Below are 13,755 nucleotides of genomic sequence, written 5' to 3' on the forward strand. Positions count from 1 at the left end.
TTTCTTTTGGAAACCAGAGTCCCAGATTCTGGGGGAAGTGAGGAAAGGCACACAATCCACGTTGCTTAAGTTTCCACAGTCAGTGCTGGTTTGGGGTGCCATGTCATCTGCTGGTGTTGGTCCACTGTGTTTTCTAGGGTCCAATTTCAACGCAGCTGTAGAAAGTTTTAGAGCACTTCATGCTTCCTGCTGCTGACCAACTTTATGGAAATGCAGATTTCATTTTCCAACAGGACTTGGCACCTGCACACAGTGCCAAAGCTACCAGTACCTAGGTTAAGGACCACGGTATCCCTGTTTTTACTTGGCCAGCAAACTCACCTGACCTTAACCCCATTGTGAAGAGGAAGATGCGATGTGCCAGACCCAACAATGCAGAAGAGCTAAAGGCCACTATAAGAGCAACCTGGGCTCTCATTACACCTGAGCAGTGCCACAGACTGATCCACTCCATACCACGCCGCATTGCTGCAGAAATTCAGGCAAAAGGAGCCCCAACTAATTATTGAGTGCTGTACATGTTCATACTTTTCAGTTGGCCCAGATTTCTAAAAATCCTTTCTTTGTATTGGTCTTAAGTAACATTCTAATTTTCCGAGATACTGAATTTGGGATGTTCCTTAGTTGTCAGTTATAATCATCAAAATTAAAAGAAATTAACATTTGAAATATATCAGTCTGTGTGTAATGAATGAATATAATATACAAGTTTCACTTTTTGAATGGAATTAGTGAAATATATCAACTTTTTGATGATATTCTAATTATATGACCAGCACTTATATGAATATATCAGAGAACAATTTAACATATTATTTCAATGCATACTTTGGCACCTTTAAAAGGTACCATCCCAGTGACAACTTTTGTACCTGGTTTCTGAGAGTGTAGATTACCAAAACTAATAAACACAGTCACAGACATGCAGCAAAAAAACTCAATTTTAGTCTATATAGATATATATGGATATATATGGATAACTATGCAAAAAACATTTAGTTGCTCTGTTTGTTAGCGCAACTGGAGATTACCTCACTATACTGATTTAACCAAAATTGAAACCAAATTATACCAAATAGGACTACCTATTCGACCACTGGCCAATGGGGAGGTCATTATTTTTACATTTATGCCACTAATGTCCCAAGAATATGCAATCTACCTTTCCGGCTACTTACAACTAAAGTCCAACAAAATCTCAAAAAGACCATAAAATAAATGACCAAGCACTGATGCAAGCACTGGTTTGTTTGTTGGGCTCTATGCTGCAGGTAATAGCGGCTCAAGAAATAAGATACCTTTCAAGAGCGGCATAGGTATTCTAGCATCAGAGCAATGTGTGCGCAAGTATGTCATAACAGTCCCTGTAGCCCAGTTGACTGGGATTTGATAGCACACCGAACTGCAAGAAGTCATTTCACGAGCGATCACTCACTTACAAACCACAGCAGGTGAAAAGCCCAACAAAACACAGCAGTGTCAGTGCTTTAAAGACTGCCACCATTTTTAAACATTATATAGGAACAGACAGGAAACAGACAGCTGTTTTAAGATGCTGAAACATGAATACAATTATTTTGAATATGCTCAAATATACTATGTACACTTAAAGCTATTCAAGTATTAGATATCAAAAATTACAAATTGTTTAAAGGAAAACCGTTTTTTTCAATATTTAACTATGTTCTTACCTCAACTTAGATGAATTAATACATACCTATCTACCTATTCAATGCGCACCACGTTTTATTTTGTGCCACCATACTTACTCGTGTAACTACTCATGTAACAGTCTTTAAATAGGGAAAACATGGAAGTGTTTGGTGGCTTCTAAATTCATCCCTGTTTGGATCCTAAAGAATTAATGGGGCTAGGCTAAATGCTAACACATTCATGACACGCTGTACAAAGATTAAGTGCACGCATTGAAAAAAGTTGGGTATTCATTTGTCTAAGTTGAGGTAAGAACATAGTAAAATATTGAAAAACGGTGGAGTTTTTCTTTGAGCTATAACCCTCAAGTTTTCACAGGTGTCCTACACTGTCAGAAAAAAAATGGTCAAAAGATGTACTCCAGCTGTCTTTAGGGTGGTACTCTTTCAGTACGGCTTTGGACATAAAGGACTCATATTATTACCTCAGAGGTACATATTGATTCCAATACCAATTGTATACATTTCTGTACATATTAGGGGCCATTTAAAGGTTACTGCCCCAGTGACAGACACCAAGTAACCACAAACATAGTCTGTGCCACTTCAGCAGCTTTGTTTCCTGGTGGATGTAACCCCACAAGATAAATAAACTAGCAGTTACAATCCCCTGAAGCATATTGAAACCAAATTTTTGCCCTTGCATTACATTAAATATGGACATTTTCCACTAATGTTTAAAAACCACAAAAGTGTCCAAATGTATGTCATCTCCTTTTTAAAAACATTTAAAATGCCTATTTGTAAAAGTGAAATGTCTGAAGAATGTTTTTGCTTTTATTCATTGTAAAAACCATTGAGTTTGATATTTACTTGTCCAATGCTATTACATTTCTACTCCAAAGTGTGCCATAAGTGTCATCCAATACTTTTTGGGTCCACTGAAGATACACAGAATGTCTTCCTCAAACTCCACACCTCTGTTTAATTTCTTCATTGTTCGTCAAGACAACACTCACAGAAACATCACAACTCTCTACTGTAGCATCTATACATATTTTGGTAATTCCATTTAATTTCACCCATCTTTACACCTCTCTCTCTCTCTCTCTCTCTCTCTCTCTCTCTCTCTCACACACACACACACACACACACACACACACACACACACACACACACACACACACACACGCTCGTACGTGGGCCTTCCCCCACTCCTCAGCATTGCTATTTTGGGTGAGTGCACCTGTCATTCTCACATTCCCTTCGACTGCTGACTGGCAGATAGTTCAGAGGCTCATTGAGGGCAGAGGAGTCTCTGATCCCACAGCCAACAGTCAAAGCCAACCAATGGTTCATAGACTACAATATCCCACCTACAACTATTTCACTCATTGAAACAAGTACCAAAGAAAGTCACAGAAATAAAAAAACTGTTGGCAACTTGTATACGGACACTCTGAAAAAAGGCTGGGTTATAAACATAACAACGTTGGTTTAATCAATTGCATGGGTTTGAGGCAGGAAAAAATGGCTTCATCCATTAATAACATATGATGCGTTATTTGCAGTTTTGCTTAGTGTAGCTACAGTATTAGTGCAAAAATGACACATTTCATCTTGAAAATTTGAAGATTGGTGGGAAAAAAGTATAAAATTATATAGCGTTAAAGTAAGGATTGTGTCTCAGTCTTCAAATTCACCAATAATTCATCTGAGAAAGTTGAAAGATTATCTGTTTTGATATTAGCTTTCTTTTATAAACTAAAGGTGCTGTGGTAAAAAAAGTCCCAGTTATTTAAACTTTACTTCACTGTCCCATCTTTAATTGTCCCAAGAGATCATGAGAGGCACTTTTATGGCTGATGAAGTTTCATCATCTGTTGAAAACATCTGAGGCACTTAATCACATCTGCAATTTCATGAGTCACAGTCATGACTGTACAAATTTTATTGAGAAAATTAGCATTTTGTCATTATATCAGTAGCAGTGAACATTTGGTCATTACAGGTCTTCTGATTATTGTTACACAATCTCACCCTTTGGTGAAAATTAGGTTTTTATTGTTGTTTTTGTCCATGTGTTTTTTTTTTAATATGCTCTAAGACAATCCATGTAAAAATTAATTATAAAAAAAGTATTTTCCTCATAAAATTTGAGTTTTCCAAAGACATTCTCAGGCTATATCCACACGAAGCCGGTGCATTCCCTATCCGATCATTTTTTTCCTTGCTCTAAAAAAATAATCCGTAAACACGAAACCACTGAAACCGACTGAAAGCGGTGTAGTATATATGCCGGACCAGTATGGGGCGCTGTAATTCTGCCACAGATATACACTATACACGGAGAAGAAGACTTTGAGCATGCGCATAGCCAACGTATGGTGTTGTCCATTATCGCTTGTTGGTCACCACAATTGCATAAAAGCAATAGATTTTGATGTAATAAAGCTAGTAGGCTTTAGTAGCTTCTGTAGCACGAACACAATCACGTAATCCGCCGTTATTGTTGTTGCTGTTACGTGGGACGCTTCCGACACGTGATGTGATGACGTTTTCGCTTCACAAAATATACGGATTGGCTGTACAGACGAAACCGCAAGGGTGTCGGTTTCAGATTTATCCACTTTAGGACCAGGTTTCAAAAAATAGCGGTTTCACTCTCTGAAATCGCCGGATCCGTGTGGATGAAACGCCAATACGATAACAAATTTATGCGTATACAGTGATTCGCGTCTCCGTGTGGACAGCCCCTCATTCTCGCTGTTTGAAATCGTGGTTTCCCACGTCAGAAACATGTGACTAATCACATCTACACAACTGTCTGAACGAGTGAATCAGTAGTTCGAGCCATATAGATGTATAGATGCTGCATAGACTCAGAGCTCTAGATGCTCTAACATGTTGACATGAGTGCTAAAATATTAGTGCTGCAAACACGCAATTCACATATGCATTTTGTAAAACAGAAATTTGCAATTACGTGTCTGAAACTAGCATCTATTTACATATACACTATCAGTCAAAAACACATATACACTATCAGTTTTAAAACACTTAACTAAAACGTTAACAATGATCTTACACTGAAAAAAACAACTTGTAAAATTTACTTTAAAAAAATCCTCGTAACAGTTTGTACAAACTTTTTAAAAGTAAAATTTACTGCATTTTAAAGTACAACTTACCTACTAAAATCAAATAAAATCTACTTAATAATGCGTGAAAAACATTTGTTAAATAATTAAGTAAATGTCACTTAATTATTTGTTATTTAAGAAGTTAGACTTTTTTTAATCGTTTAGTTAAAGTCTATTACTTTTTTTGAATACTAAATCTTGAATCCTAAAAACATTAAATAAATCTTATTTACTGTTGTATGGTAGATTGTATTTACTGTTTGTTATTTTCTCTTTCTTTTCTCATAATTGTAAGGACTTTATTATTATACAAATTATACACTTTAGTTAAATGAATTCAGATTTTTTGACTTGATTTGTTTTTGATTAACATTTAACTAATTATTTTAGGACTATGTGCAGTGACTATAAAACAGTTAAATAATACAAAAAAATATATGTTGTACATGAATTAATTGTGTATTTATCATCATTTTACTTGGGAAAATCTAGTTCTCAATAAATGTTAATATTACTATGTAGAAATTATGAGGGTTAATCTAACATATTTTACTATACCAAAAAGTTTGGGTTTTTTTTTTTTCGAGTGTAAAAATCGTTTAATCTGAAGGTGTAGGCTATGGTTAAATGCTTGAAATTACTTTCGTTGACAAAGAGGTTAATATAGTTATTTTAAAACTAAAATTTTATTTAAAAAAATAAATGACTTAGATTTAATATTGAAGACAAATCAGCCAATAAAAGTCCAGATTATAGGTGAACTCCTTCAATATTTATTAAAATTCATCTTAAGTGAAAGTTCAAGAAGCTTCTTGATAAAATGACACAAGTATGATTTATTTGGAGCTTTGAGTACACTCTCATTAGTGTTGATTCTGGGAAAACACATAAACACATAAAACACATTTTGTCCCAAAAATCTCTGTGTTATTATTGAAACAACACATTTTGTGTTACTTTTAACACAACTTGTGTTTTATTTTAACACAAAATCAACACAAAATGACACATTACATTACATTAAAAATACACATAATGTGTTAAAAGCTTAACACAAAAAGATGTGTAAAAAATTAACACATCCTTTCTAAGAGTGTACTCTTCACAAACATTCACATAAAATAGAGCGCTATAGTGGTCTTCTGAGTCTACTTTTGCTGGCGTGATTCTGTATGACAAATGAAGAAGAACTGACAGAAGGAACACTTGCTTATTGTAAAATGTGGTCATGACACAGCAAATGAACCCTGCCAGACTGAACAGATGGTCTGCCAAGGTGTAGATTTGATCATCTGAGGGCTAAGCAAAGCATAAGCCTAAGAAGACGACTGCTTTACGCAGTCAAGACCAGAAGACTCTGACGATCTCAGTTCCTAATCCTTCATCAGACACAGATACACACACACAAACACACACAGACACACACACACGCACAGTCTACCTCAACACCTCTATCTCAGTCCATGCAGAGTCTCCTGTGATGGACAGGCCCTTATTGTGGGCTCTATGCATAAACGAGAACTAAAATTAGGGGTTCTAGAATCTTCACGTATTGCTTATAACCACAGATTCTTCTTTTAGGAAGGAAACTTGCATAAACCACTGCATTAAGAAATGAAACACTGCCGAAAGAGTCAAGCAGCAATATTTCAAGAAAAGTGAGATCCTGAAATGCTCTCAAAACTAACTTATCAATTTTTAAACCTGCCTCTTTCGGTTTTTCCACCCGTCTTCTTTTGATATTACATGAGCACAAATCAATCGCAATTGATTTAATTTATTACTCCTTACAGGGTCCATTTTATATAACGATTTGCTTTGATGCCTCATGAAGAGCACACACATGTAGACATGTAAAAACCTTTACAGTCTATGGTAAAAACACACACTCTCCCTGTCCTCCCTAAGGACTCGGGCAAAGACGAAGTAGGACACCGACTCTCTTGCTCTCCCTCCTTAGTGTCAGGAGCTTATAGTGGAGAAACTAAAAAAGGAAACTGCTGTTATAGCTTGGAACCTGAATACCCCTTAAATACACCCCAACACCACTGATGCTATTCTGATAACTCTCTCTTCATCTCTTTATTTTCAGCTCCATCTCGTATCAGTGTCCAAACCAAAAACATCTGTTATAACTAGAAAAACACATTTCAGCTTTCTTTTCATATTAATGGTTGTTCCTTGAGCGTCAGAGTACCTATATGTCCCACCTTTACATATGGACACTAAACATAGAAGGTTCCTTAGCCAATCACCTTAACTTAAATACAATTCCAGCCTTTTATGAAGATTTTAATTGACCCAACTCCAAATCAACATACAAAACTCCCATATTTTCCATATACTGCATCACAACATGCAATCATTGGTTTTACGTTTATATTCCTTCTGATTAAATACACGATGTTAGCTACAGTAACTGTATATTTATGCGCAACATGATCTCACAAAGTTCCGTGGGATAGCCATTTTTGCGTGGCATTCTCACGGATCTCCACATTTTTCCGTGGCCCCACCTTGGACTTTCTTTTCCATGGCATTCTCATGGATTGGTTACTAAAATGCTTTTTCCTATTTTCAAACCATTGTAGCTTTGGTTAGATTTTGGTGTTTGCGTTAGTATGTCACTTTAAGTATTGATTTATTGGTTATTGGTGTGGGGTTAGAGTTGGGGTTGGGTAAGAATGTCATTTAATGTAATCTAACCCTGAACCGAAGTAACAATGGTAAGAAAATAAAACAAAACAGTTGAGTAACCAATCCGTGAGAATGCCACGGAAAAATGAGGAAAAAATTCAGTGACTATCCCACGGAAATTTGTGAGATCAGGTTGTTCTGCAATATGGACATTACGGTCAACACTGACAATATATTCTTATTATTTGTAACATAGAAAAATGCATTCTGAATCAATACGTTTTCTGTAAAAGTGCTATACAAGTAAATGTGAATTGAATGTTTTAAATTGCTATTGATGGGAAAAGTCTATGAGTCGCGCCAGATGGCGTACAGCATCTACAAGCAAAATCTAATTGTGCCATGATAACCAGCCAAACCGTGACCTCATGTCAAAAATCACTTTCTCTCTCTACAATCTCACCCCAGTTATGTGTCCTGTTCCCTTGAAGACACATACTGAAGCCTGGCAGAAAACTGCCTCTTTTTGAAGGTCCAACACATGCTGAGTCACTGTACAGTAGTCACACATTCTTTACACTATACAGTACATACGTAAATTACTCTTCAAAAATATAAAGAGTGAACATGATGAGGCTCATCCTAAATAAACACACAAATATTTTGGGATGCTTGCAAACAGTCAAGCCTTACGTATCATCTGTTGTGTGAAAATCTCTGCATGTCCAGAAGAAAGTACTGAATTTGGGAGAAAGACTGAATTTAAATAAAAAAACATTGCAGGGCATTGCATAAACACTCTTCTTTCTATACTGTACCACTTATCCCGAATTTTTCCAGAGTGAAAAGACAGTGGGGTGTTTGAGAAGAGGAGTTGGGTCATCTCTAGACCATCTACAACACCCACAATAGTCAAAAGATTCCCTCCAAATTTTGCGAGGGTGCATCTGTTGTTAATGACAATGATTTGCATTTTCACACCAAAAAGAACATAAAAGTCTTCACAAACTGTCTAAATTAATAATTGTGATGATGGCTAAAGTAAACCTGAATGGTGAAACAACACATTTGGACACATCTGATCCAGCTTCCACCTCAGACACAACAATCTAAATCTTAAAATCTTGCCAAAAGTCTGTTTACACACATGTAGGCCGGAGAAAAGCTGTAAGGCTTTGTTCTGGAGTCTCATGTGAAGAATCTAAAAAGTTCACCTTTGATCATAAAGCTTGGGGTATTTTTGCAGCATTGTCATCCACATCACACTCATATTAGCTGTTCTAAAAGAGGCATGAGGGTGTATTACTGTTACTCTAATGAGATATCTGTTATTCCTAGCAGACAAATGGATTGACGGCTTTCCAGACATGCATCTCAAAGGACATGGGAATGTTGTTTAGGAATTATGAAAGGGATAACGTAGAGTCAGCCAATCATTACAGCAAAATAAACCCTGTCGGGGATCAGAAACCTGTCGCCATTAGACGCCATTGCATATTAACAGAATTAGAATCATATTAAAAGTGTTGAGTTTTTCTTATACAACATGCCTATAAAAAATACATTTGTTCAACCAAGCCAGATTTAACCAATGTATGTTGTCAAGCAAATGTCTGCAACACAGCGAACAGAGAGAAGCACATCAATACAAACTGCGAAACATCCCAGTGCTGTTACACTAAATATCAACAAATTTGTCAGCTTATGTCCTTTTTGTCATTTACTGTACAGAGTTCGCTATATTTACCGTCTACTGTATACTCTAAAAAGGATGTGTTAGTTTTTAAGTTTTATATACAGTATATACACATATTTATGCATTTGACCGGCACATTTATCCAACGCAACTTACAGTGCATAACAAGACATACATTTCACCAATGAGTGTTTCGTGGGTGCGAACCCAGACCTTTGGGCTGCTAACCCAATGCTCTACCACTGAGCTATACAGGGGCACACATTTAAAGGGATAGTTCGGCCCAAAATAATATTAAACCCATGATTTACTCACCCCCAAGCTGTCCGAGTTGCATATGTCCATCGTTTTTCAGACAAACACATTTTCGGATATTTTAGAAAATGTTTTAGATCTTTCAGTTGATTAAATGTAATGTTACGGGGTCCACCCATAGTCCACGACCTTCAAGTCCAAAAAAGTGCATCCATCCTTCACAAATTAAATCCAAACGGCTCCAGGATGATAAACAAAGGTCTTCTGAGGGTAATCCGCGCGGTGTTGTTGTAGAAATATCCATATTTAAAACTTTATTAACGAAAATAAATACCTTCCGGTAGCGCCGCCATCTTAGACTCCTTTGTATTCAGGAGAGAGTATTAGCGTAGTGTACGCACTTTTCTTAGTGACGTATGACAAATTCGGAGGGTGGGGGCACAGAGCAGCAGCAGAGTAACCTCCGTAGGCTGCGTAAGCTCTCATCCTGAATGCGGACGCAACTAAGATGGTGGCACTACCCAAACGTATTTATTTTCGTTAATAAAGTTTTAAATATGGATATTTCTACAACAACACCACGTGGATTACCCTCAGAAGACCTTTGTTTATCATCCTGGAGCCGTTTGGATTTAATTTGTGAAGGATGGACGCACTTTTTTTGGACTTGAAGGTCGTGGACCCCGTAACATTATAATCAACTGAAAGATCTAAAACATTTTCAAAAATATCCGAAAATGTGTTTGTCTGAAAAACGATGGACATATGCAACTTGGACAGCTTGGGGGTGAGTAAATCATGGGTTTAATATAATTTTTGGCCGAACTATCCCTTTAACACATTATGTGTTATTTTAACACATTATGTGTCATTTCATGTCGATTTTGTGTTCAAATAAAAAAAGGGACAACATAAGATGTGTTAAAACAACAGAAAGTGTGTTGTTCCAATAATAACACATTAAATGTGTTGTCCTTAACTAGACACAACATGTGTTGTTTTAACACATTCGTTTGAAGAGTGTATGTATTTTTAAAGCCATGTTTGAAGAGGCTCAGATAAAAAACAAGAAATATCGGATCTAGTGCAGTTTTTTGTGTTTACACATGAGCAGCAATATCCAATCTGGGTCAGCCCAACTCAGCCCATTTGACTTCAACCCACATAGAGTGAAGTGTAATTTGATGTTGCAAACAGAGATGGCGATATAGAGGCAAAAGGTTGCAGCTTGAAGTAATTTGTTCAATGACACACTTCAAAAAACATGTTATGTACTGTATGTAATACTATATGTGGTATTATGTGACTGAAAAATAGACATATTTTACACTTTAAAATATGCATTGCGTAGAATGTTTAATAATTAGTTTGAATCTATCTCTCTTGCCACTAACTTTATTTTCATGTGCTACAATCAATCCATACTTGCCAAAATGTTTATGTCACATTTGTGTTTATGCACTTTAGCTATTGTCTCACTAACTAAAAGTGTTGTCCCTGCTCGCTACGCCTCAGTTTGAGATGAGGGGGCAGAGGCCAGCTGTCCCCCCTCAAGGCGTGAGCCTACATGTTGCGTCTTCCTCTCCTGTTCCTCAAGTCTCTCCTTTCCAGAGGTAAAAATAGATAACGATACTAACAGATGCACAAGCCACTGTCCATCCACACACACTCTCATACATCTCTCAACTGCCCAAATGTCAGAATCTTCCAGAAGAAAAAGAAAAGCACTTAACTCCACAAGCTGGTCGTAAGACATGTGGGACAACATAAAAATGGTAAATACAGAGGGTTGAAAAAATATCCATTAAAAGTTAAACAAAGTTCCAAATAACCAGTTGACCCGAAGGTACCAGGAGAGTGTGGATGGGGGTCACTTAAAGTGGAAGCATGGTGTCAAAAGTGTGACAAATGAAAAAGTATGCATACTTACAAAGTCAAACACATGGGAAGACATTTCTAACACTTCTAAATAGGTGACACAGTTTGGTATAAAAATGATGCAGTCAGTTAAAACTCCATCAAGATTGAACTTTGGTTAACCACTACCTCATTATTTAAAACATTATTTTTTAATCGCGGGTCCAAATAACCACGAAGGCAGCAGGCATCACTTACCGTCCGGAGGAACTGTATCTCCTCATCTCCCCCGTCTCCTTCTGCCATCCTTCCTGAGGGTTATGTGCAGCTCCTCAGGAGAAATCACAAAATCCTTATGTTTATTCTTCAGTGTTTCAATGTTCTCTCTCTCTCTCTCTCTCTCTTTCTCTCTCTCCCTCTCTCTCAGTGTGTGTGTGTGGGTGTGCAGGAGGACAGCATGAGTCCTGTAGCTCTCACGGTGGAGTGAGAGAGAGTGACAGAAGATTCAGTACTGCTCCTGTCTCTCTCACAGTCTCCCTCTCTCGCTCTCTCCCTCCTTCGATGCTTTGGATGGTGCTGTACTTTCTTACACATTCGCACCGCTCCCCTGCACAACCATATTTGCACAACTGGGCCACCCCCTTTCCCTAAAACTGATCCTCCTACACATCTTATGATCTATAAATGGAAAATGTGATGTCTGTGATGGTGTCTGGGGGTCCTAAGACATTAAGACAGATACAAATTCATACACCCATATAATAACATTTAGATAATTACAAGGTAATAATAAAACAGGCTTCCATTTTTAAATATTTGTGTAAAAAGACAGAAAACAGATTGGGTACATATGTGTGCTCAGCACGCCCTGTAACAGGCACAGAATGCTAACAGCTAATTAGTAACAAGTTTGGGTCATGTATGCATATATGTATATTTTATATAAAAGAGAGAATTGTATTGAAGTAGATACATAAAAAATAGTTAGAGGCATTGTTCATTTTATTATTAATACATCTTTAACTTGTAGTGTAGTTGGGTATGTGTACTGTAAGCAAGGTTTTTTTATATAATGCATAAGTAAATGAGATACAGACTATCCCTGTAAAATGTATTTGGCCAATGAGTCAATTGACTAAACAATTAGCACAGACAGTGATCCAAACATTAATTCATTAATATAGATACTAGATTTGTTTGTTTTGTTAAACACACACACACACACACACACACACACACACACACACACACACACACACACACACACACACACACACACACACACACACAGAGAGAGAGAGAGAGAGAGAGAGAGAGAGAGAGAGAGAGAGAGAGAGAGAGAGAGAGAGAGAGAGAGAGAGAGAGAGAGAGAGAGAGAGAGGGAGAGAGAGAGGGAGAGAGAGATTGCCAGTCTGCTAGACGGTCTGACAGCTGCATAAGCAACACACCCCTAAAAATTAGTCTAGACAAATTCAGCCAAAAGTGCTGCAACAAACCATACACGTACACGCGCGCGCACGCACACATACACACAGGTCACAACCAAATATGACAATAGCACTCCCCTCACCTCCACGGTCTCCATCTAAGTGCCATCCTTAAGTATTATCCCCTCTTTCTTCTAAGTCAAACTGCAACTACACCTGAGAATGGAGTGTCTGTGAAGGATGCTGGTGGATTTTGGGGGACTGAACTTCAGAGAGCATGCGCAGACATCGCGTAGTGAAAACTGGGAACCTGAGTGCATTTGCATGGCGCGAGTCTTAACTCAACATGACCACTAGATGACAGTATATAACTTAGAAAACATTCCGTGAATGCAACAGAAATTATTTTAATTATACACAATATGCCTAAATAAAATATGTTAAGTTTAGGACGTAAGATAAGTTTGATATGTCATTGAAATTAATGTAGTTCACATTAACTCAATTAAACGCTGCCATTTGTTTAACACCTTTCAGGACCTGGCAATTAAAATCCGTAACTCTGTAACGTTAGGCCTAGTTATGGGAAAGCGAAAAATCTGATAAATTAGTATGAATAATATTAAATATAAATAATATGGTTACATAAAAATACAATTTCTGTGATGATATTTACCGGGTGATGATGTAGTCCAGATCTCCATTTCCGGTTGGTAAGTGGATAATCATCACATTTTGAGACACTTTGGTTTCGTAAATTTGAGACAATAAAGTAGTCAAGACTGTGAACACATGAAAAATACTGTAGTACACTTTATTTATTCTGTTAAAGTACACTGTAGTATTTTGTAGAATTAACCATTGTTAACTATTGATAAACTCTAGTTTAACTTACTACAGTATTTTTCATGTGAGATTGTATGGTAACTGTTGTTTATGCCAAACTAGTGTTGTCACATATATGGTAATACATAAATATAACCTAATAATCTAAAGTGTTAATTTATTTACATGTAATTAATGTCCTGTCTTTGTAAAACTACTTATACAAAGTACATCATTAGCTAAGAAAAAGAGAGACTATATAA

At 36.9% G+C, this 13,755-nt stretch overlaps 1 protein-coding gene across 8 annotated transcripts in view; it reads right to left on the reverse strand.

The window, feature by feature from the left end:
* Positions 1-11,765, reverse strand: part of ryr1b (ryanodine receptor 1b (skeletal)) — an 86,249-nt gene extending 74,484 nt beyond the window's left edge. For 6 of the 8 annotated variants that reach the window (XM_065283013.2, XM_065283017.2, XM_065283016.2 and 3 more), the window contains exon 1: positions 11,499-11,765. In XM_065283013.2, coding sequence (XP_065139085.1) covers positions 11,499-11,546 — 48 coding nt within the window. In that variant the 5' untranslated portion in view covers positions 11,547-11,765. The remainder of the gene's footprint in view (positions 1-11,498) is intronic. The other 2 variants (XM_065283021.2, XM_065283020.2) reach the window with 1 other exon arrangement.
* Positions 11,766-13,755: the final 1,990 nt, after the last annotated feature.

This window comes from Paramisgurnus dabryanus, chromosome 9, assembly GCF_030506205.2.
Source record: "Paramisgurnus dabryanus chromosome 9, PD_genome_1.1, whole genome shotgun sequence".
NCBI lineage: Eukaryota > Metazoa > Chordata > Actinopteri > Cypriniformes > Cobitidae > Paramisgurnus > Paramisgurnus dabryanus.